This window comes from Furipterus horrens, unplaced genomic scaffold (genome assembly GCF_987537825.1).
Source record: "Furipterus horrens unplaced genomic scaffold, mFurHor1.1.pri manual_scaffold_7, whole genome shotgun sequence".
In the NCBI taxonomy this organism is placed as follows: Eukaryota; Metazoa; Chordata; class Mammalia; order Chiroptera; family Furipteridae; genus Furipterus; species Furipterus horrens.
In genome coordinates, this window is record NW_028327177.1 from 118,414,680 (window position 1) to 118,438,453 (window position 23,774).

Consider the following 23,774-nt stretch of genomic DNA (forward strand, 5'->3'; position numbering starts at 1 on the left):
TCCAATTCCATGCAAATTCCATTTAGTATTTTGTTAGGGATTACATTAAATTTGTAAATTAATTTGGGGAAAAATAAAATCTTTATACTGTTAAGTCCTCCCATTCAGGGATATGATATATCTCTTCTTTAATTACTTTATGTCTTTTGGTAAAGTTTTATGTTTTTTTTTCATAACGGTCTTGTATGTCAGGCATTTTTAAATTGTTATTATAAATGGGATTTATTTCTAAGTTTTTCTAATTGATCATTGCTAATGTATATAAAAGTAATAATTTCTATTTTTCATTTTGCATTTGACGTTCTTACTGACATCCTTATAGATCTAATAGTTTGTCACCTGGTTCTCTTGATTCTCTGTGTAGACAATAAAAAACTTCAAATAATGACAATTTTGTGTGTTTTTAAAAATACCTATATTTTATTTTTTTTCTTGAGATACTTCTTTGACTAATACAAGTGTTATTCTTCAATTGGGATGCTTCTAGAATTTCATCATTACATAAAAAGTTTACCATTGGTTTCTCATAGATTTCCTTTTTTAGGTTAAGAAAAATTTTTTCTTCTAGTTTATTAAGAGTCTTATTGTTAATGTGTTTTTCATTTTATCAATCCTTTTCTATGCAATATAACACAGTCATATTACTTTTTTCTCTTTTACTCTGTAGATATAGTAATTGTCTTTATGAAATTTTTTCTTAAATTTTCCTGGGAAATTGACTACTTTGTTTATTTTTTCTAATCTATTCATATTATCTATGAATTGAATTTAAAAAGAATAGTTCTATCCTTTTTCTTTTTAAAATTCCTTTTGTCAAATATTTATGTGTTTTATTTGTCCTTGGTAATTACCAGGTTTGGGCTTTATTGATCAACTGAACTATTTTTGTTTTCTGTGTTTCTTGATTTCTTGTTCATCTATCTCTTGTTTTATCATTAACTGCTCTTTTCCACGTGTTTATTTTGTTTCTCTTTTTCTGTCTTCTTGAGTTTAAAAGTTAGGCCACTTATTTTTTATTGTTTATATTTTCTAAACAGGCATCTAAAATTACATGCATTTTCCTTCTTTTCCACTTTTTCCATCAGCACAGTGGTCTCATGATTCATTTTCAAACAACTGGGGATTTTTCTTTTGAGTTTTTTCTTATTCTAAAAGATTTTTGGAAGTGTGTTTTTAAATTTCTATATGTATAGGATGCTTTTGGTTATGCAAATCTGTCAGATTATTTGCCCTGTATAATTCTGTTTAGGGAATCTTTTTGAGTACTCCATTGGGGCCTAATACAAAGATTGCTTTTTGAGCATACTAAAGACTTAACGCTTGTTAAATTTATATTCAGATACTTTCATCCCTGGTTTTCTGTCCTTGACTTGATGATTTCTGCTGAAAAAAGTATGGTAAAAGTCTTTTCATGATTACTGAATTGTCAGTCAAATATGCTGGTATTCAAAGTCATGAACAATTTTGTAAAAAATAGGAAAGGTCACTTTTCTGGTTTTATAAGTATAAAGTTCAGTTCAGCCATTATGCTTGTCAGATCCTAAGGAAGTGAAAAATCGCGTACATAGATGGGACTGTATTTAACATACAATAGAAACCTAAGGACTTGATATTGCAAAGATATCATTCATTATTTTAAAATAAAGGACATATTTTAACCATTCTTAGGACTCTCTCCAACCTAATTGAATTCACAGAGGTACAATCAAAGATGCTTTTCTGCATAATTTATAATAATGAAAAACCAGAAGTGAATGTCCACCAATAATAGTAAACAAATGAAAAGATATTGTGTAGTTTTTAAAAATAATTTTTAAAAGAATATTTAAGATTATATGGGGGAATTTTTCCTGATGTCTTTATTTAATAAGGCAGGATATAAAATAGCATATGGTGTGATAACATTTTGAGAAAAACAATATATGTATATTAAATACATGCATAGAGTAACAGGTTATTTTTAACAATTATCCCTTGAATGATGGTATGTATACGTATTTTCATTTTATTCTTTATATTTGGCTATGTTTTCAGAACTTTTACAGTGATCATTTATTTAATAATAAAATGTGTATCTTTGAATATACATTTCATCTTTCCTCAAATAATTTCTTTTGTCTGGTATGTACATAACCTGAAGTCAGGTGAGTGCTAATTAGAATATCTATTGTAGCTTTAAAGACAGAGTGCTTTAAGTGATTAAGGCAGATTTAATCTAAAGTATACTCAATGAAGTATAAATTAAAATAATAACGAATGAACAAAGAGTAAAAAGACTGATCTATATTTTGTGTTGCAGAATGTGGAGGAAATAGATATTCATATTTGCTGGTGGTAGTAGTATTAGGCAACTGTGATGGGCAGTTTAGCAATATCTAATTTTAAATATTTATATTCTTTGACCAAAAAGTTCCCTGCTATGAATTAAACCTACAGCAATTATAAAAGTAAAGAAGGATTTCACTGAGTCCTGTTTATAATAGCGAAAAAATTGAAAGAAAAAATACTAATATCCTGTATGGAAGTGGTCAGATAAATTGTTTTGTATTATACAAGCCTTGAAAATGAAGGAGATCGATTCCCAGTCAGGGCACATGACTAGGTTGCACGTCAGGTCCCCAGTTGGGGGTGCGAGTGAGAGGCAACCACACAGTGATGTGTCTCTCCCTCTCTTTCTCCCTTCCCCTCTCTCTAAAAATAAAATAAATAAATAAATAAATAAATAAATAAATAAATTATTTTTCTAAAAAATGAAGGAGAACTTTATGAATAATGACATGAAAAAATGTCCAAGATATATTCTAAGTGATTGAAGTGAGTTGCAAAATACTATGTGTAATAAGTATATGCATTAAAAAATGTTTTTGACTTTTGGTCAAGATGGAGGTATTTGTAGACATGCTTTGCTTCCTCACACAACCATAGAGAGAATTACAACCAGATCTCAAAAACAAATAATATCCAGAACCATCAGAAAGTTGAGCTCTATGGAAGTCTGGCAACCAAGGACTTAAAGAAGCCCTGTTCATCCAGACGAGTAGGAGGGGCAGAGTCGAGGATATTGGGCAGAGGGGTGGTATGGCTCGGACAAGTGGCAGCAGGTCAGATGATCCCACATTCATGTGTGGTGGATAAGAATTGGGAAGGATACTCTGGGAGCGAGAAATCCCACCCCCAGGCCAGACCGCACAGTCCAGGTTTCTAGCACTGGGAAGATAAACCTCCACTACCTCTGGCTGTAAAAACCAGTGGGGTTGGGGCAGTGGAAGAAACTGCTAGATTTTCACCACTTAAGGGGCCTGCATGGTCTTAAAGAGTATGCAAAGCCCAGGGCAGCAACTGGAAGGGCACCAGTTGCATACGGGACATGGGTAAAGTGACTGGAAACCAGGCAAGTGCTGGGCAAATCGCCAGAAGCCAGGCAGTGGCACTGTTCCCACTCCGAGCCCCCAGCACAAACAGAGCCACAAAGTGGTGAAGTGGATAGCCCTGCCCCATACAATTTACAGGCCATGCTACTAAGACAGGCAGTAAAAGCAACTCTATCTAATACACAGAAGCAAACACAGGGAGGCTGCCTAATATAAGAGGCAAAGAAATACGGCTCAAATGAAAGAACAGAACAAAACTCCAGAAAAAGAACTAAACGAAATGGAGATAGCCAACCTATCAGATGCAGAGTTTAAAACACTGGTTATAAGGATACTCAGAGAACTAAGAGTATGGCAAAAAAATAAAGGAAGAAATGGTTACACAAAGTGAAATAAAGAAAAATCCATAGGGAACCAAGAGTGAAGGGAAGGAAGATGGGATTCCAATCAATGATTTGGAACAAAAGGGAGAAATAAACATTCAACCAAAAGAGAAAGAAGAAACAAACTGCAAAAAAACAAGGAGAGTAAGCTTAGAAACTCCTCGGACAACTTTGAATGTACCAATATCTGAATTGTAAGGGTGCCAGAAGGAGAAGAGGAAAAACAAGAAATTGAAAACTTATATGAAAAAATAATGAAAGGAAACTTCCCTAATTTGGTGATGGGAATAGATATACAAGTTCAAGAAACACAGAGAGTCCCAAACTAGTTGGACCCAAAGAGGACCACACCAAAACATATCATACTTAAAATGCCAAAAGTTAAAGATAAAGAATCTTAGAAGCAGCAAGAGAAAAGAAGAGAGTTAAATACAAATGCATTTCCATAGGACTATCAACTGATTTCTCAAAGAAACTTTGCAGGCAAGAAGGGGCTGGCAAGAAGTATTCAAAGTGATGAAAAGCAAGGACCTATAATCAAGATTGCAGCAAAACTGTCATTTAGAATGGAAGGACAGATAAAGTGCTTCCCAGACAAGGTAAAGCTAAAGGAGTTCATCATCACCAAGCCATTATTATACAAAATGTTAAAGAGACTTATTTAGCCTCTTTTTTTTAGCCTCCCTCCTGCCTTCCCTTAACACACCAGAGCGGAGAAAAGGAGCAGACCGACAAGTCTTTGCTTAGAGATTTAGACTGTATTTTGGGTGGCCCCTGCCCCACCTGCACATAATCAAAGTGACAGGAGCAGTCCATTTCAAGGGATGCACATGCTGGGGAGCCTACATCTTTTAATTGTGCTGGGTGTTCCTGAGTGGGCCAGCATTTCCCTGACGGGAGAATTGAGAGTTGAGTGGGTTCCCAGACTGGGTAGCACAAGCCACTCGAGGACAGTGCCGAGGGCAGTGGTGGGGGTGGCGCAAGCCTGAGGCAGAGTCGAGTTTATTGGAGCAGGAGAGGTGACGGAGCTTGCTGTCTGGGGAATGGGAGACATCCAAGAATAGGCCCACCTGCTTCTCGGTAGGGGGAGGTTGGGCCATGGGGTCCCCCCCTCTTGTCTTCTTCTCTGTCTTTGTTCTCTCTATGGGAGTTCTAGTTGGAGCTAGCCTCTTTTCTACATTTTCTTTTCTGGTGTTGGCCATTTTCTCAGCTGTTGAAAACGTGGGTTCCCTTTGCCCTTTGCCTTTTGCCTGAAGGTTTATATATTGCAGAAAGCATTTCATCTTATTTCTCCAGCCCGATTCTGGAAAGCTGGGCCTGTTGTGACAATGGGCTGGCATCTCCTGCCTCTGCAAAGTTTGGTGCTGTAATGGCTTATGCTGAATAAGAGGGCCCAGGGAAGCATGGCTCCGTGACACCTGGATCCCCACACGCTGGACACTCTCAGGAATCCTTGCTGGTCTGAGGCTGACATTGAGCCTGGTTTGACTGTCTTGCAGGTCATTCTTTAGATTCCCCCCCATAGGGGCTCCTGGGCGTGGCTCTGGGGGTTTAAGCTGAGCATGGTGCTGGGACCTGTGTGGACAGGGAGCATCAAGGTGAAAGCCATGTTTCTGTCGCCAGGGGCTTTGGGGAGTCCTGTTCAGAAGCGTCCCTTCTGGCCTCTGGGCTTCAGCAGGGTGGCTTTTTTCTCTTGCTGGAGAGAGCACAAACCCTGCATCTCCTTCTCCTTGGTCTCCTGCCAACTTTGGCTTCCCTGAATCCCTTTCCTTTTTAGCCAGCATGGAGACTTGGGTTGAATATTTGCTCTTGCCAGGGCTTTGGGACTCAGGGCTCCAGGGCTCCTCCAGGCTGGGCCTGTTCACACTGGCCTCCAACTGAACACAAAACACCTTGCCCTCTGTCACATCCCCACTGGGTTGTGACATCTCGGAGGACCCGTGGACAGAGCCAAAGGGTGCTGCTCTGGGACTAGGTTGCTTCTGGTTCTGCCGCACCGCCTTTAACTCAAGGCCCAGCTGTTCTTTAAGGCAGAGCCATTTTGGATCTGGGGCATGGGGAGTGTTTGGTGGGGTGGGGAGTTTCTGGAGTAGTGATTTTCCTTGGTTGTTTAGACTCCCAAGAGGCGCCTGTGGGGGGGTGTTCGCTGAGCATCCAGTTTGTTCCCTGGACTCCCGGGCCTTTGTGTGAATTCCCCATTGTATCTCTAGGATTTTCTTTCTCAGATGGAAATTTAGTTTGGCCAAGAGGGATTCCTTGAGTAGACAGGGCCTAGCAGACTCTGTCTGGCTTTCTCGAGGCTCCATCTCAATCATTCCTTCCACTGGCACTTCAGGTTGAAAATCATCTGCGGTGTCTGCACAGGTCTCATTGGCACCTTGAAAGCATGGCCCAGGCCTTAGACACTGCTCTTCGGGTAAGATCACCTGAGTCGGAGGTTCTGTTAAGATTTTGACAGGTTCAGATACCACCTCTATGGTTGTAGTTCGAGTAGGTTTTGCTGAGGTCATGGCCTCGGAGGGAGCCACAGGATAAACAGGAGGCAGCCCTGACCAGAAGGCCAGATACTTCTGCCGTAAAGTTGTCTTCAGGCTCTCCATGGCTTCCTTGGACAGGGCTTTGGCTGGCTGAGGATGTTCAGTGACAGCTTCTGGGGAGGTCTGTTGCTGCTGATCAAGGGACGCTGGCATCTGGGGCATAACTTTCTGCTGTTGGTCAGGGTCTGTTGCTGCCTGTACCTCCAGTGGTTTGCTTTCTGGGATGCAGGTGAAGGCAGCCACTTCGAGGCCTCCAGGAATAATGCACTCACGAGACCTATACACACGGGCAGGGACCTTGCCCTCGTGAATCTGCCCACATTTGGAGTCGATGTGGCTCTGCAGTATTGCCTTGACTTGGTCAAATAAGTGTGGTAAGCAGACTGGGTCCTCAAACGGAGAGCAAGGGTCACCAGCACCAGTGGCTTCTAGGGCCGAGGGTTGGGGGACACTCACACTGGCTAGGGCTGTGCTGCTCCAGGATGGAGTCTGCTGGTGAGTGGGGGACAGGAGCAACTGGAAGGACTGCTGGACCTTTGGGGGCAGACCCCAGCAATGGTGACTCAGCTGCCTCTGGAGGTGGAATTTCAGCAGCTTCCGGGAGTCCATGGTTGGGCAGACAGAGTTGGGCTTTCCTGGTGTTTCTGGAGACTGGGCTGTGTCACAAGGCTTATACGGCGCAGGGGTCTGGGTGTGCTGAACTCCCTGGAAAACAGCTGGCAAACTCCACTGATGCTGCAGCTGCCTCTGAAGCATGTGCCACTCTAAGGCTTCACACTGGGCCAGAGTCAGGAATGGGACATTGACCTGAGCTGGTGGATGGTCACATGGCATGACACAATTTGGGGATGATGATGGGGGACAGGGTGGGTCTGACTCGGGTGGAGTCTTAGACAACAGAGGGAGAAAGGAGAGCTCCTTGAGGAAAAGGGGATCCTTCAAGGGGAGCTTGGACAGACTCCCGTTTGTGGAGTGAACTTGAGAGCCCAAGGTGTCATCCAGGGACTCACTATGCAGAGAAGGGAGGCCACAGAACAGCTGGCTGTATTTCTGCTGCAGATGGCCCACTGGGTCATTAGCTTTTTTCCGAGGAAGTAGATAGAGGCCACTTAAGTCTTTAAGAGCTGCAGAGGGCAGAGCCAGAGCCATGTGGTTTGGGTTTTGGTGGTAGCGGTGTCTTTGTATTGGGTCTATAAGGGACCATTCAGAAACCCAGAATGCCTGGGTTGCCTGGCCAGCCATACATGAACCCCAGGTCTGGTAGGAAATTATGGCAAATTTCTCAGCAGAGAACCCAGAAGTATCATTTTGGATGAAAGAAGCTGGTTGGTTATTCACTGGTTGGTAAAACAGTGGCAGGTTTGACATGAGCTGCCTCAGGGACTTCTCTACACGTCTGGGCAGCCCCCACCTCTGGAAATGCATCCATTTTTTAACATGTACCTCAAGGAGACTCAGGACTTCAGGACTGGGGAATGGCTGGTGGACAGGCAGGACAGTGACCATAGGCAAGGCTATAGGATGTGTCAGGGTAGTGCTATCTTGGTTCAGAGTCAGCAGCGAGACCCGGGGATGCAAGGGCTGCTGACCTTGGTTCCCGCACATAGGGCTGAGGTTTTGCTGTATCATCTCCTGTGGGTTTACTGGAATCCTAAGCCCCTCAAAGCATGAAGAAGACATAGTGTCTTGGAGCTGGGGCATATCTGACACTTGAAATTCTTGGACATTTTCAGCCCAGTAATGTTGCATACTAACTGTACCAGGTGATTGGGCAGCTGACCAGGTAACTGAGTGGTCTAAATATTCCTGATCCATTAATTGTGATGCTGAAGGGGTTGCAGATGGAAGTGAAAGTTCTTGAGAGCATGTGGAAGGATGCTCCAGACTATGCTCAAAGGACACGTCAGACTGGGACAAAATCTCTAGGCAAGAGGAGCCCTGTGATGGCCCCGGTGAAGTGGGAGAGATCAGGGCGTTCTCACCCACCAGCAACTGCTCGATCTCCAGAGCCATTGCATTGCAGATTTGGCAGGAGGTGTCTGCACACAGTACTCGCCGCACACTTCCGTCATGAGGAAGCCAGCTCTGGCTAGAAGAGAAAACATGACTACTGTTAATGATGGTCTCAGGCAACCCATAGCAGTACGGGGCCATGACTGACTGGGAGGTGGGTGAGTTGTCTGCTGTCCTACATTGTGAAGCTCAACCAGAAGATGGGAACAAATGATGGAGAAGCCAATGGTTAGCTGATAGGGAATCACCAGGGTCATCACCAGGTAGAACTTGCACTCAGTCTCATTTGGGTCTGTGAAGGCCACTGCATGGTATTTCATATTCCCCAGTTGTGTAGAATGAGGTTCTTGTTGGAACGCTGCTTCCTGGGGACTGTGAGGTGTATACAACATGTCTGAGGAGCCAGTCTCATTCTCTAGAGTTTTTAAGAACAGGATGAGACGACAAGAAACTGGGCTTCCTCGAGACAGAAGGTGAAGCAATGTCAGCAGTTTTTAGGGGTCTGCCCTAGATAGAGGGGAGCTGTAAGGAGAATATGACAATGATGCCTTACTTATGCACTTAGTCACCCATTCTCTTAGCTGGCTAAGTTGTCTTGTGGCTGAGTACAATCCCATGCAGGGTCTTTTATGAATTAAGCGCTCGTCAGATTCTGAATTCTAGAACCGTTGTGAGCCTAGCCTAGAGAAGAACTGGGAGACTCCTCCCTCATAGATGTCTGAACCCCCTTTAACCCAGGAACCCTCTCAGCTGGTGCTGCAGCCTCCACTGTGTGTGACTCCCTCCCAGCCATTCTCCCTCTTCTCCTTATCCCTGTCCCAGGCCAAGCAGAGAAGTCATCACAGTCCAGGCTGGAGCTGGGACACTACAAAGAGCGAGTGATCACCTTTTCATGATAGACAGCAGCTCCCATGGCTTCTCAGCTTCTTTCCAGGAAGGTCTCCTAGCTGAGAAACCATGAGACAGTGTTATATGAAACGAGAGAGCATTCAGGGACATCCTGTGGGAAGCTAAAGGCCTTTGAATGAGAAGAAACTGAACATCCCAACAGTCCATGCTCTAAGGCACATCTGCGTACAGCTTAGCCAGTTACGATGTGCTGTCCTGGACCTAATCTCATTAGATCTCCACAGCCATGCTGTGCGTGAGGCTGAGTCTTCAGATGCCCATTTCATGGGTAAAAGACTGAGATCTGAAGTGGCTTTCACAGGGTTATATAAATACTAAATGGCACCGTTAAGGACATCTGTCCTTCTTCCTTATTCTTCACTCCCTGGGCAGAGGTGTTGAATTTTGGAACAATCCCAGGCTCTGATTCTCCACCCAAGAAATTCTGCTAGGAGAATGTCAACTTGAGGGACCAAATCTACAGAACCTTGCTCATAGTGGAGGGGAGTGAGAGAAGACACTGGGACTTTACCTCTTAATGCTGCATCTCTAGCCTTTTGCCTGATTTTTCGGTGATGCTTAAAGACAAAAAAGTTAAGAGTGTGAAGCTGGGACACCGTGTTCTCTTTCATGGTCATAATAAGACAAAACTAGAGGGGGTGGGTTGGGTGGGGGAGAGAAATTGGGGGAAAAGGGGACAACTGTAATTGAAAAACCAAAATAAAAAAATTAAAAAAAAAAAAAAAAAAGACAAAACTAATATAAATTTCCAAATCCCTTTCTGTGTACGTCTCTGTTTAATACACTCATGTACATTTCCTTCCTCTACTCCATGCTTTTTACCCCAACGTCTTATTTTCTAGTTATTTCTCATTTACTTCAAGGCTCTCCTTATTCCTTACTTCCTGTCCCCTTTCCCAGGACTAGTTCTCTAGGGGGCTAACCACGACACAGGAGGAATAGTGGAATAGATTAAATGGTGATGGTAATTAGTTCTTACAGCCCTAGGACTTTTGCTTACTAAGTCTACCAACCAGAAGAAGCCTGCATATTGGGATGTCCTCTGAGATCCAGTGAGGTAGATTCCATTTCATCCAGGTCTCAACCCAAGGTAGAGACTTGAGAAAGGTAGGCTCTAAGAAAAGTACCATATTAGAATAACTGAATGTATGGTATAAAAATTGGGGAAGAATGTAGAAAGAGACTCTGAGATTTTAAAAGCTTTCTATCTGAGACTTAATTAGTTCAACAGTGGTGTTAATGTTTCCCTACCAGGCAGCAGCTTGTTTTAGGTTCGAGCCTTAATCCATGGTATATCCTTTTCACTTGCCAGATAATTAGGAAAATAATGAAGAATGTGCGGTATATACATAAGAAATATCCAACATTCCAAAGAACAAAAGTAAAGTTTAGCATGACCTAAACCTTATTAGTTTGAGGAGGCTAGCCATCCCTATATATAGGCGGTCAGGATCCTAGGGCCTAAAGACCTCACAGAGGATGGAACCAGGTCAGCCGACTGCATCACAAAGCCCTTCTGTTTCACATGGCAGGTGTAGTGTCAAAGACTTTTACCTGTTTTAGGGAAGCTTATGTGGTGATTCAGTTTGTAGATTACAGTGTCTGGTTTTCCGTAAGATTGCAGAGCCAGAGACTAAAAGTGCCCGCTCACAGGCAGTGTCTGTGCTCCCCTTTGCCTTCACTCTCCACACCCTGCAACAGCCTGACGGCTTGGCTCTCTCCTTCATGACAAGGGTCTGGTCACCCATCCCCAGAAAACTGAGTGTCTAGGGACACAGGGCACCTTGAAAGCATGGCCCAGGCCTTAGACACTGCTGTTCAGATAAGATCACCCGAGTCAGAGGTTCTGTTAAGATAACCATACCTTTCTGAATTCCAAAAGGAAAAATCATGGAGGAAACTTAAATGCATATTACTAACTGAAAGAAGTCAGCCTGAAAAGACTACATACTGTATGATTCCAGCTACATTCTAGAAAAGATAAAAGCATGGAAACAATAAACAGATCAGTGGTTGTTAGGGTTTTTTTTTTGGGTAGCAATCAATAGACACAGCAAGGAGGATTGGAGGTACAAAGGAAACTCCACCAACTCCCCCGCTGGTACTAGAAATGTAACTGAGAAACACTCACAAGCTTAGGGAAGGCAGGGTCTGGTTATTGCTCAGCAATGAAGAGTTTTGACGTGACAGGCAATGGTGATTGGAAATCAGAGGTGCATAAAGGGGACCATAGCTGATGTGTCAGGAAAAGGCCACAGTGGTAGTACCTCTAAATTTATATCTGTGGGGGAAGGGAAGCCTTCATTGTGGTGGGAAGAATTTTTAAACACTGCTTTTAATGAGGCAAGTAAATTTGGCTCACTTCTGGAGCACTGTCTAGTTGTCGTAGTTATTATTATCGTTGTTGTTGTTGTTGTTATCATCCTAGATCTGCCTCTACTGATGTGACAGCATTCTGCTTGATCAGGAAGATGATTTTCTATAGAGATAAGTAACCAGTTCCAAATAAGGGTCACAACATAATTGCTGCTTGTGGACCTACATATCTTCTCTGCATGTGTGCTGTTTACCTGAGCAGTTTTGTTTTGTTTTTAACCTGATTTTGGTCTCTTTTTGGCAGGACTTTTTTTTTCCCAACCAGCTCCAGGACCTATCACTTCTATACCTTGACTATTAATTAATTGATTAATTAATTAATTTTAAAGATTTTATTTACTTTTATTTTTTATTTTAATTTATTTTTTATTGTTTTTCTATTACAGTTGTTCCATTTTTCCCCCCTTGCTCTCCCCTGCTCCACCTACCTCCCCCATCTCGCACAGTCCATCCCCATTTAGTTGTCCATGTTTATGGGTTCTTTATACATGTTCCTTTACCCTGGCTGGTTTGGCTCAGTGGATTGAGCGTCGGCCTGCGAGCTAAGTGTCGCTGGTTCGATCTTCCAGTCAGGGCACATCAGAGAAGGAAAACTCTGACTCCAAAAAACCTCTGCTGCCTTGCGGCATACCTCTTCAGGGGAAAGGCTAAGGGAGTAAACCCCGACAGAAAATCCAGAGCCGGAGTCCCTAAGGCGGTTTGACGTTGTAGTCAACACCGGCAACTCCTGCGGCGCACCTGAAGCCAAGCTGTATTGACTCCGTCTTTCCCTTGGACCCTTCAGCTGCGAAGAGAGGGGGGGTCTGCTGCATGGGCAACAGCAGACCCTCTATATCACCCTGCCCAGGCTCTGTAGCTTCAGCTTCACTGGAGAGGACACTCCAGCGTCATCGTAAGATGTCGATTCAACACGGGAGGAGACAGATACCGTGTCACTCCCGAGTCGGACTGCACAGCCATTCTCGGCGGTGCAGATAGACTCTTAAGAAGCTACACCATCGTCTCTCGAGACGGACGGCTGCCGACGACGATGCAAGAGACTTATTTAAGAAAAAGGTCAAAACTATGAACATTGAAATGACAACAAAATCACAACTATCAACAACAGAATCTAAAAAATAAGAACAAAAACAAACTAAGCAAACACCCAGAATAGAACAGAATAATAGGCATGGGGATCATTTGGAGGGTTATCAGCTGGGATGGGAAGGGATAAAAATGGGGAAAAAATGTAGGGATTAAGAAGCATAATTGGTAGGAACAAAATACACAGGGAGATGTTAAGAGTAGTATAGGAAAAGGAGAAGCCAAAGAACTTATATGCATGACCTATGGACATGAACTAAAAGGGGGGAATTGCTGGAGGGAAGGGTGGTATGGGGCAGAGGGAGGCAAAGGGGAAAAAATTGGGACCACTGTAACAGTATAATCAATAAACTATATTTAAAGTTTTTTTTTTGAGAAATATGTATGATAGTTAACAGTATGTACTTGTGAGCAAAATACAGAACTGGGCAACTTCACTGAATATTTACTACAATTTTGATTTCAATAATAACCATAAATTATTTAAAGCAAATTTTGATTAAAATAAATTTTTAAAGTAAAAAATGATATGACTGGAATCAGTCGCTGCTTAGGAGTTTCCTTCCTGTGTGTGGCACTGGCCCTCATGGTATAACTGGCATTTGAAATAGAATCACTGACCCAAGGCTTGTCCTCTGAAATTCTCCTTTTCACAGGTATACAGCATTCATGTAATTACTTTTAATGGGTAGTAGCATGATAATTAATTTTTTAGAAGTCAAAGAATTACAATGTAGTAGTTTCCTTTTAAACATTTTGAGGTAAAGTTGACATAAAATATCTTACTAGTTTCAGGTATACAACATAATAATTCGATATTTGTATACATTGTGAAATGATCCCCACATTTATCACTATACATAACAATTTAGAAATTTATTTCAGTGAACTGGTGCTAATTTAATGGGTATTATCCTATATAGGCCAGATAGTCCCCAGGTAGATATTTAAGTTGTCTGAGAAAGGAATTGAATAGATAAAATTAGTAATATTAGTGCAAACTTAAAACCGTAGGAGTTCCTATGAAGTATCCTAAAACTTACAACTTTTTCACCATGGTATCTTTCATACTGGACTTTGGATAAGTCTATGGAGGAAACAGATAACTCTGGAGAACTTTTTCGTTATGGGTCACAAGTATTAGATTATATAAAGTTAAAAAGATCCAAGCAAATATTTAAATTTTGAGTTGATTTCTCATTTTCATTTAACATACCTGATGAACTTTTAAACACCTGTTAATTCATACAGTATTAAGCTGCAATTTTCACTCAGTGGCATTTATATTTCTTGAGCAGTTCTGTTATCCCTTCTTTAAATGCCTAGCTTTCCAAGCCAAGTTTAGAAAAGGATGAGCAATAATCTATTAATTGTAGGTAATTATGAAGCTTTATTTTAAAACAATGGAAAAGTGTCACACTAACACAGCTTACATATTCAGGGTCTGAATGCTTTTAAGTTTTATTTCTGGTACCTGAAAATGTCCTTTTTGTACAGTAAAAGTGGGTACAATGTTCAAAGTAAAACTGTAATAAAGCAAATTAGAAATGCAAGCTAAAGTTGCTAAAATAATTCCATTTGTAGTTTATTCCCTGAAGCTTAGTTGATAGGCTACAGCCATTATTTCCTTTAGCATCATTGGCAGATAATTGAAGTGAGTGACATGTTAAATGTTGAGTTAAATTCCTGACACATAGATTATAAAGAAGAAAACAATGACGTTGCCGGCCTAAAATAATAATGTCAAACTCATATCAAAAGTAAAGTCACTGTGGATAGTTTTGCAAGACTTCCACTTTGAATCACTTATAAACTCATGCATTCATTAGTTTTTGTCTTACTCTATTCTGAGCCTCTACATTCTGCCTACTGGTAATTTGTTTTCAGTAAGTATTTGCTTAATACACTGTTCAAAACGCACACCTGGGGCAGGAGCAATGCTGAAAGCTAGGTTTTAGGAACTGCAGGATGAGGCTTCTGGTTCTCTTTAGCTTTGCCCTCGGAGGATAGATACTCTGACTACTGTGGACCTTTCCCCCTAACTCTCTAAATTGTTGGGATTAAATATCTTTGTACTCTTTTTCACTATGAAAGCTTAACTCTACATTAGTCTCATCAGCACCTCAGACCATCTTTGGCTTTATATATTATACGTGGGTATCTTCCCCTTCCAGTGCAGTAAAAGGGGAGTCTTCACTCTGCTCTGGAGCTAAGCCCTGCACCTGTACCCGAGGGCCTTACTCCTGGCCACCTCAGCTCTCACTCCCACGTTTATCTTCACTGTCCCCAGGATCTTCCTTCTCTCCCTCTGAATTCAGCCACACACCTAGCCTCTCGACCATAACACGATGTGCCTTTTGACTCCTACTCTCTTTGGCTCCTTTTTGCTATGAACCGCAATGAACAAGTGGTTCTTGCTCATGCTCTCTCAGACTCTCCAAACTGATTTTCATTTCCACCAATCTACTCAACAACTCCTTTCTCCAGTGCTACCCTTGATCTTTATATTGCAAAATCCAAAGGTCTCCTGTTCATTATTTCCCACTTTGGCCTTTCCTTCCACAGCACTGATGTTGCTGACTCTGCCTTTCATGAGATTTTATTTTCTCCTGGTCTTTCACACATTATCCATCAGGATTCTCTCCTACTTTTACAACCAGTTCTTCCCACCTTGCTTGGCTGGTTCCTTTTCCTTCTGTCGCGTGACAGTCAGCACACATTACAGCTCTGCCTCCACTCCATGCCCTCCTCCATCCAGTCCAGGTCTCTCCCGGGAGAGCTGTCCCAAGCAGCAGATAACACCAGTCTCCAAAGGCCTCTTCAGTTTTATCCTTCCACGCTTACCTGACTCTCAATACTGTATCTCACCCGTGTTCAGAACCACTATAATGTCCTTTTCAACTTGAGAACCTGTGATTCTTTGGGTGAAAAGAAAGACGTTTTCTCTGTAAAACTAGTTAATTTCTAAAAATTCTTTGTTTCAACAAAACACCATCCTTATTGTGACCCCTTAGTGGCACCTTGACTAGTGATTTAGCTGAAAATCCTAGAAGTCTCTCTTAGCTCACCCCAGCCTGTTGTCCTCTGTGGAGTTGTGTGCTGATTTATGTCAGCTCACCCAGCACGGTGCCCCCGCCGTGGCCCACCTCACCTTGCCTGGCCTTCTCTCTGCGAATTCCTCCCAGGCCTGATGCCACTTTCTAAACAGCAGGTAGTCAAGCCGCTAATCATCTGGCTGTGCCTTGCTCACGTCGCAGGATTTCAGCTCCGGACCTGACTCTCAGGACCCTTGGGAGTTTGGCTCTGCCTCTGTCTCCGTTCCCTCCCTTCCTCCCAGGTCGTTACACATTCAGTCGGCTACGTTCTCTCATTCCAGCCATCAGGCCCGTTGTTCTCCTTGTTGGAGTTGGCTGCTTCGCTGCATTCCAAGCCCTTCCTGGACCACCAAAATCTCTCTGAACCTACGTCTCAAGTTGGCACCCCATACATGATAATTGAGTATTTTTATCTGTGTCTTGTATATGGATAAATAAATAATCCCCTGGGCATAAACCTCACCTTCTCTCAGAGATCTTCCCTGAAGCCATTTCATTTTCTACTATTTCTTAAAACATGTTTTAGTCTTAATTCACCTCATTTTAAGTTTCTTGGGGGTGAGAATATAACTCATCCCCCTGTTTGTCTCCTCTCGTGACCATTATTATATCAAAGATAATTTCAGTAACTACTTATCGATTAATTGTTGGGCACCACAGGTTAAGAAAATTTAAATCCACTTTCAAGTAATAATCTATAGTCAATGAAATACTAAAAGTTTCTCATAGTAACATAGGCCAGGGCCTAACATTCTTCAAATATAATTATAAAAAATGTTTTCTGGGTGGGGTACTTGCTATTACAGTATACATACATCCCCTTGTGGCCATGGAGGTGGAGAGCCTGCCACTCTCCTTAGCAGGAGGTCAGCGCTACAAGGGGCCTTAGGGATGGATTTGGATAGACCCCTGTGAAGGATCGGACTTCCAAATTCCAGAGTCAGAGGATGCAGCTCTCTTGACAGTTCACACTGGCAGAAATGTCTGAGAGGCCCAGGCAGGGTGGGACTTGTCACTAGGGTCTCTAGGCCACATGATGCTTAGACACAGGTATGCCATGAGGCTTCTCTCAGGTGGTGGGGGTGGGGGTTGGGTGGGATGATTTTCTCTTAATTGAACAGCTAGTTGGACAGAAGTCCAGGGTAACTGAATAGCAAAAAGGAAGATACTGTTGAACTGAGGTGCTCTCAGTGGTTGGGGCAAAGGTCATCTGGGGTACCATACCCTAGCCTTGGGGCAGCTGGCCTCCGCCAAACTCCACTGGCCAGCAAGAAAGCTGCTGCCAGTGCTTCCGGAGGCCTGGCCTCGCTGGCTCGGGTCCGGTGGGGCTGAGCGGCTGCCGGTGGACTGACTGCGTTAGGTTGGTTAGAGCAGATGGCACCTGACAGTGCCACAGTCCCGTTTTAGAAGGAGCTGGTGGAAGTCCTCCAGATGACTACCTCTGAGAAAGAAATGAATAAAGGTACAAAATGGACATCTGAAACAACTATTGAGGAAAAGGGATAGTTATAAAAGAGGCCACAGTTCAGTTCCCAATTGTATTACTCAAGGTTCTCCAGAGAAACAAAATCTATAGGATATGTGTCGGGGGGAGGGAGTGGCGGGGAATGCAGCGAGGGAGAGAAAATGAGAGATTAATTTTAGAGAATTGGCTCAAGCAGTTGTCAGGACTGACATGTATCAAATCCATAGGGCAAGCCAGCAGCAGGCTGGAGGTTCAGGAAAGAATTGAGGTTGCTGTATTGAGTCTGAAGGCTGGAAACTCAGGCAGATTCTCTATGCCGCTGTCTGGAGACAGAACCCTTTCTTGAGAAATCTGAGTCTGTTCTTATGGCTTTCAACTGATTAGTAAGGCCTACCCACATTATGGAGGCTAATCTACTTTACTCAGAGCCAACTGATTGTAAATATTAATCACACCTAAAGAAAGAACATTTCTGCAACCTAGTATCTAGACTAGTGCTTGATCAAAAGCTGTACACCATGGTCTACCCAAGTAGACACATTAAATTAACGGTCACCACAATGCTCATGGAACATTGTCATCTCTTAAGAGAAGGAAGGTCATTAGGTAAGCATTTTTTTCTCCAGAGAGTGGAGGAGGAAGAGGGAGAGGAGACTGTTGCCCTTATTTATGGGGCTTATTTATTTCAGTCTTTAACTGCTTCTTAAACTTTGAATCTTATTGGCCCACATCAGGGTGGCATTTGGGAGACTGGCTTATTATGGATATCTCTCCCTTCTTAAAAGGTAACCCTCACTAGTACGAGCCAGAGTCCCAGACTCCTGGTCCTTGACTGGAGCATATATAAATATGTATTTATATATATACACCTTAGGGGTAGAATCCATGTTTGTTTATCTTGGTACCTCCATAGTGTCTAGTATCTTACTACTGAGTTTCATACATAATGGACATTATCCATTTAAAAAACGCTGAAGGCTTCTAAGTTCAAGGCACTGTGCTTGCTAGGTGTTGGAATAGTGATTGAATGTGTATTTATTGAATGAATTATTTTACATCACTTTACATTATGACTTGTATTTCTTCTTTCTCATGATTAGAGGGGAATGATTTTAAACTAGTACATTCCAGAACATAGTCCTGTGAGTACTTACTCCTTGAATGGCATTCACGGTTTCTGTGATTTGCCTCAGTTTACCTTTCTAGCTTTAGCTCTTACTGTTACCCTCCCATAGCTTGCATTCAGTCCACACCAAAATAGCTCTCCTTCATAGTCACCCCCAGAGCATTTCCATTCTTATGATGTTCCTTTCACCTGAAATGCCCTTTCTTGCCAGTTTACTTCATTTTTACCCATTCATATCTATTATTCAATAGATGATGGGCTCAGGTACCAACTCAGGACCCCATGCATTCTGTATTCAGAACATCATAGCATTTTCATAAACTTCTATTAATATCCTTACCACTTACGTATTTCTTTTAGCCTCTATATTGAAAGCTTCTGGAGGACAGAATCTGTGTGTCATTCCACACTGTGTCCCTGCTCAGTACCTTGCACTTTGCAGGTGTTAATGAGGTGGAACTCACTGGAGCCTCCAGCAGTCCTTGGGTCATATTTGACACATATGTTAGGAATCTATTCAGCCACTATTATTTCAGATTATCCAATTTCTGGACAGTCTCAGACTTTGCCTTTCTTTTTTGTATTTGGAATGTAGTCAGAGGACAGAAAATGAAATTAAGAACGTTTCTACCCCTTTTACTGTTGATAACAGGGTAGTTAACAAACAAACACACAGAAACACATCATCATTTGGAGGTTTAAAATGAGTGGCTGCAAGACAGATTAACAGTTATTCATGACTTCTTCATCAGTGGGCTTCATTTTCATCAATACTCACAAACTAGGTATTGATGCTTTGCTCCAGGGGCCCATGAGAGTAATCTGAAACTTCATTTTTCTTAATATTCATATCAGCGGCCACTTAGGAACTCTTAGTCCAGTCAGAGGAGAGGAGAGAGAAAGGAAAAAGGTATCATGGGATATAGAAAAGGGATGGGGCAGGAGTCTGTCTTCATTTCTTTCGCAGGTCAATGAGTTTAGGTCTAGCCTAGATATTACCACTAAAAGGGAGAAAAAATGCTTAACTGTGGGGAAGTACTGGCAGCCAGAATGTTCTTGGTGTTGTAATGCATAAGGACATTCTTATAAGCTCATTAGTTTTCTCGCCATAGAGGCACTGGCAAACTCAAATGCCAGACGACATTGAGTCAAAGCAACAAGCCCAGAATCCTAGCAACATTGTTAAATGTTGGAAACCTACTGAAAATTACTCTTTTCTCATTAGGAAGTTTTGTTGGCAGGGAGGAAAGCAGATCTTGCCCTTTGCCAGAACTTAGGAAAACTGGTGTATATTTTTCTTTTGCTCAGCGCTTGCTGCTTTGTTAGAAATTTTAGCTGATGCAGAGATATTATACTTGCCCTAGGAGAATATTTGTCAAGGAAAGAGAGTCTAAGGAATGATGAAGTCTTGTTTTTGGAATGTTTACTCTTTTACAGCATCAGCAATTTGTTGTTGCCTTATTTACTTTTGGATGATATGACTCTGGACCATTGCAAACCCAAACAGGAATCTCTAAATTTGATCAAGTAGCAAAAATGAAAAAATCGTGTTTTCCCCAGTTTACTTTTCTTTTTAAGAAAAATTTGTATGCAGTTAGATTTTTAAAAATACTATCACTTTAAAGTTTTATGTTGAGGGTTTGGAAAAAGAAAGCCAACAATAATCTCATGACTAGCATTGTTATCTGTCTTCATTTTTACCGTCTCTGAGAAATGAACAGTTTTGATATTAGTGGGGCGTTATATAGTGTTTTAAACAGTCATGAAGTTTTCTGTGATTCTTGTTATTTAGTTCAAATGTAAGTACATTTTCTGAAAGATTTATATTTTATCTGCAGAATGCCCAGAGACAGTACTCGAAGGTTAAATCTGATTGTTAAATGTGGGTTTCTCTTTCCGAAGTAGAAATGTAATTGCCATCCACTTTATTTAATTTCACAATGTTCTTTGTATAAAGAACCATATGATGAATTGCACCAAATTTAGTTTCTGATAGTCTCAGTAAAGACTTCTGTTTGCTTAATGTTGTAGGATAGAAAATGTCTGTAACTCTGTGACTTTTGCCACTTGGGACTTTTCTGCCACAAATATTTAGTATCCAGTCATAGCACAGGTATGTGGTGACATCTTATCTTGAAGCTTTTTCTAGATGTTCTGTTTTTTCACCTCAAACTATCCTCTTCTATATTACACTGTTACTATATGTCACTTCAGAGTCTCTGTAAATAGGAAGGATACATACTTCTAAAAATATGTTTCCCAGTTAATAGTTTCATCCTTAAGAAAGTGGCGCAAGAGGAGGGACACCTGAGGCAGAGACTGCATTTGCTTCCTGTCCAAAAACCTAGGGGACATTAGGAAAGCCCATGCCACCTGGGAGGCACTCCCTCAATCTCCGGCGAATCAAAGTGGTAGGCCACACCTCTCCGCCCTAGACTGTAAAATTAAGACCTGTTCTCCATCGGTGCCCTTTTCCTTCACCCAGCCTCTGGCCTCTTTTTAATCTTACCTGTGTATTTAGGCTTTTGCAAATTTTCATTAACCATTGTTCAGTCCCCCCTGAGAATTCCCTGAGAGCTGCTGAGCCACGGCTCGCCTTTTTTGTTTTCTCTTCCTGCTTTGAGGATGATGTGTTTTTTTGGGTGGAGGGAATGGTGTTTTATCATCATAAATGCAGCTGTCGGCACGTTCCTCCTTTATCAAAACCCAGGAACGTGGCCCAAAGCCAAGACAGAAATGCAGACTTCTGAGCAGAGGGTTATTCAGCCATTTAGAACTGAAAAGCAAGTGTCAGAAGCAGAACCTGGGGCAGGATGCTGCCTGGACCAGCCTGCTTTAGTTTAGTGTTTAGTGTCTAGCAATTGTTTCTTTCTTTCCCTTGCTACTTGGGAGCCCCTTGGTGCAGGGGGAACCGACTTCCTTTATGAACCGCACTGACCACTGCAGCTCCATTGCCAAGCTTTCTTCTCTGTTCTTTCCTCACAGGACAGAAGCTGTTCTACAGATGCATAGTTTCATATCATAAAATAAAATAATAAAAAGAAGAAAGCCATCATGGAGGTTTCTAAAAATGAAATCCATCCTTCCCATTTTAATGACAAATTTACTTTCACCCTTGAGCATCTTTTTTACTTCTATATAACTGTGTCTTCACTAATATTTACATTTCTGTGTTCTGTGTAAATAGGAATCTGTTAATCGGCCATTAGTGGGACTTTGCTTTGAGTTGTTTTACCATGTCTGTGGCATGTTTTTATGTCTTTAATTTTTTTTTTTATTTGAAGATGATGAAAAGCATATATTTAAGAACATTTTGAAAGAAAAAATCCCTCTAGGTCTCATTCCTTTCACACAGCTCTTTTTGCTAATGTATATTGCCTTCTAGCTGTACATACATCTAGCATAGCTGTTATGAAAGGATGCTTTTTGTCTGTTCAGAGCTTAGCTGGTCATGCTCCAGCCCCAGTCTCTAATTCACTCTCCTTTGGATCTATAGAATGCTAAGCCAAGTTTAAAAGTCTGTGTTTTGTGGCCATGGTTCAAAGCAGAGCTAATTGACTCCTGGGGGAATTAGGGGGCCTATATGGGACAAGAGCTTCAGTGTCTTTAGAATGATGCTTTCACCAAATGAGGTGGCCAGAATCATCCACCACTAACTAATTCATTTTATAATGCTAGTAATGATGAACTTAAACTGAGATGATTTTAATAAGAACAGAGAAATTCTCATTGTAAAGACTTCCTTCATTTTATCCAGAAAAGTATTCCAAAACAGATATAAGATACCATTTGCGCAAATTCTTATTCCTTAATTAATGATGAATGTTTCTAAAGCTTCCATTGCACTTTCAGTCACATTTTGAAATGTAATGATTTTGTATCTCATTATGGTCAGCATGGAGCAAACTACATTTTTTTTCTGTATATTGTGGCACTTGGTCAAAATATGAAGGCTATTTATTTTGAACAATTTAGATAAATTGTTATATACAACCAAGACAGAAAATGGAATAATTCTAAGGTTTTTGCTGAAAGCTGTTTTAGTATGTCTTTTTATGCTTTACTACAGGAAGAGTATTTCTTTTCTAATATGCAAAGCCTAAATAGTAAGGCCCCACCGATAAATGTTGATACTTGTTTTTAAAAGAAATGAGGAATAATAACAGATCATTTGTTTTTAAGAGTGTGATTTTTAAAAGAAGAAATAAGACCCTGACTGCTGTGGCTCAGTGGGTTGGGCCACATCCGGCAAACGAGAGGTCACCCATTTGATATCCAGTCAGGACACATGTCTGGGTTGTGGGCCACGTCCCTGGTTGGGGGCGTGTGAGAAGCAACCAATCCATGTTCTCTAGCACATCAATGTTTCTCTCCCTCTTTTTCCCCCTCTCTTCCCCTCTCTCTAAAAGATAATAAATAAAATCTTTTTAAAAAAGGAGAAATAAAGGTCTAATAAGTCTACGAATAAAAATAACACACTACTGTTTTCCTTGAGTCTTCCATTGATTTTTCTTAGTAGAGTGTAATGGGCTGTACAGTTCTGGAATTTGGGGAAAATAAGATTTTATTAAATAATACATCATTTCCCTGGCTCTTTGATTATAAGGCTTTCTGTGTGGGTAGAAGTGTTAAGAGTTTGCTTTTTCTATATGAACCTTTTCAGGGTTTACCTCTTTAGGAACTATACTTGGATTCTGATCTCCATAATGATAATTGGTAATTGACATGGAAAGGAAGATGAGGATGTCACCAATAAGAAAAAAAGGGGCTATGTTTAAGAATCAGACCCATCTCTAGCAACTTGAGGCATAAATTACTTACAGGAAGCTAAGAGCGAATGCTTTCCTGAAGTACAAGTGCAAGTGGTTCATTCCTGATCTTCAGACATTCCCGATTTTTCTGTCATCTGCAAAGAGAACTTTTCACAGATTTTCTTTAATTACTTCTTGACTTCAGTAAAGGACGCAGTAACTTGACCTCTGTGTGTTTTAGGTATTCTAAGACTCAGAAGTCCTAGAAAGCCTTCTCTGAACCTTTAGGCTGGGAATGGCAGCTCCACTCTGTTGCCATAGCTCCCGGGGCATGCTTCTGTATTGGCTCCTAATCACGTACGTCTGTCATTGTTATTTCTGCCATCTCCACTATTGAGTACAATATGCTTTTTCAGTACTTCCACTGTATTTGGCTCATGATGCTTAAGAATTGTTTATTGAATTGAACTAAACTGAAAGCCAAAATAGCAAGTATAAAAATGGGCTGTCTTATGCCTGAAGTTAGCAACATATTTGATGAATGTAATATTCCATTATTATACATATTGAAACATTGAACAGTAAAGGTCAGGAACACTTTTGGTTTATTATTCTAATTTAGTGTCATTTTTTAGTGTATTTTCCTTAGGAATCTGAGAGTC

The 23,774-nt window shown here is 41.4% G+C and overlaps 2 protein-coding genes across 2 annotated transcripts in view; one reads left to right on the forward strand and one right to left on the reverse strand.

The window, feature by feature from the left end:
- The window catches only part of PLCL2 (phospholipase C like 2), a 171,766-nt gene that overhangs the window by 59,593 nt on the left and 88,399 nt on the right, over positions 1 to 23,774 (forward strand). The gene's annotated exons all lie outside the window — the stretch shown is intronic.
- On the reverse strand, positions 4,606 to 9,824 carry LOC150005149 (protein SPATA31F1-like). Its single transcript, XM_090283101.1, has 3 exons — positions 9,725 to 9,824; positions 9,191 to 9,251; positions 4,606 to 8,380 (listed from the first exon to the last, which is right to left on the reverse strand). The coding sequence occupies exons 1-3, from the start codon at positions 9,822 to 9,824 to the stop codon at positions 4,606 to 4,608; spliced, it is 3,936 nt and encodes a 1,311-aa protein (XP_090139227.1).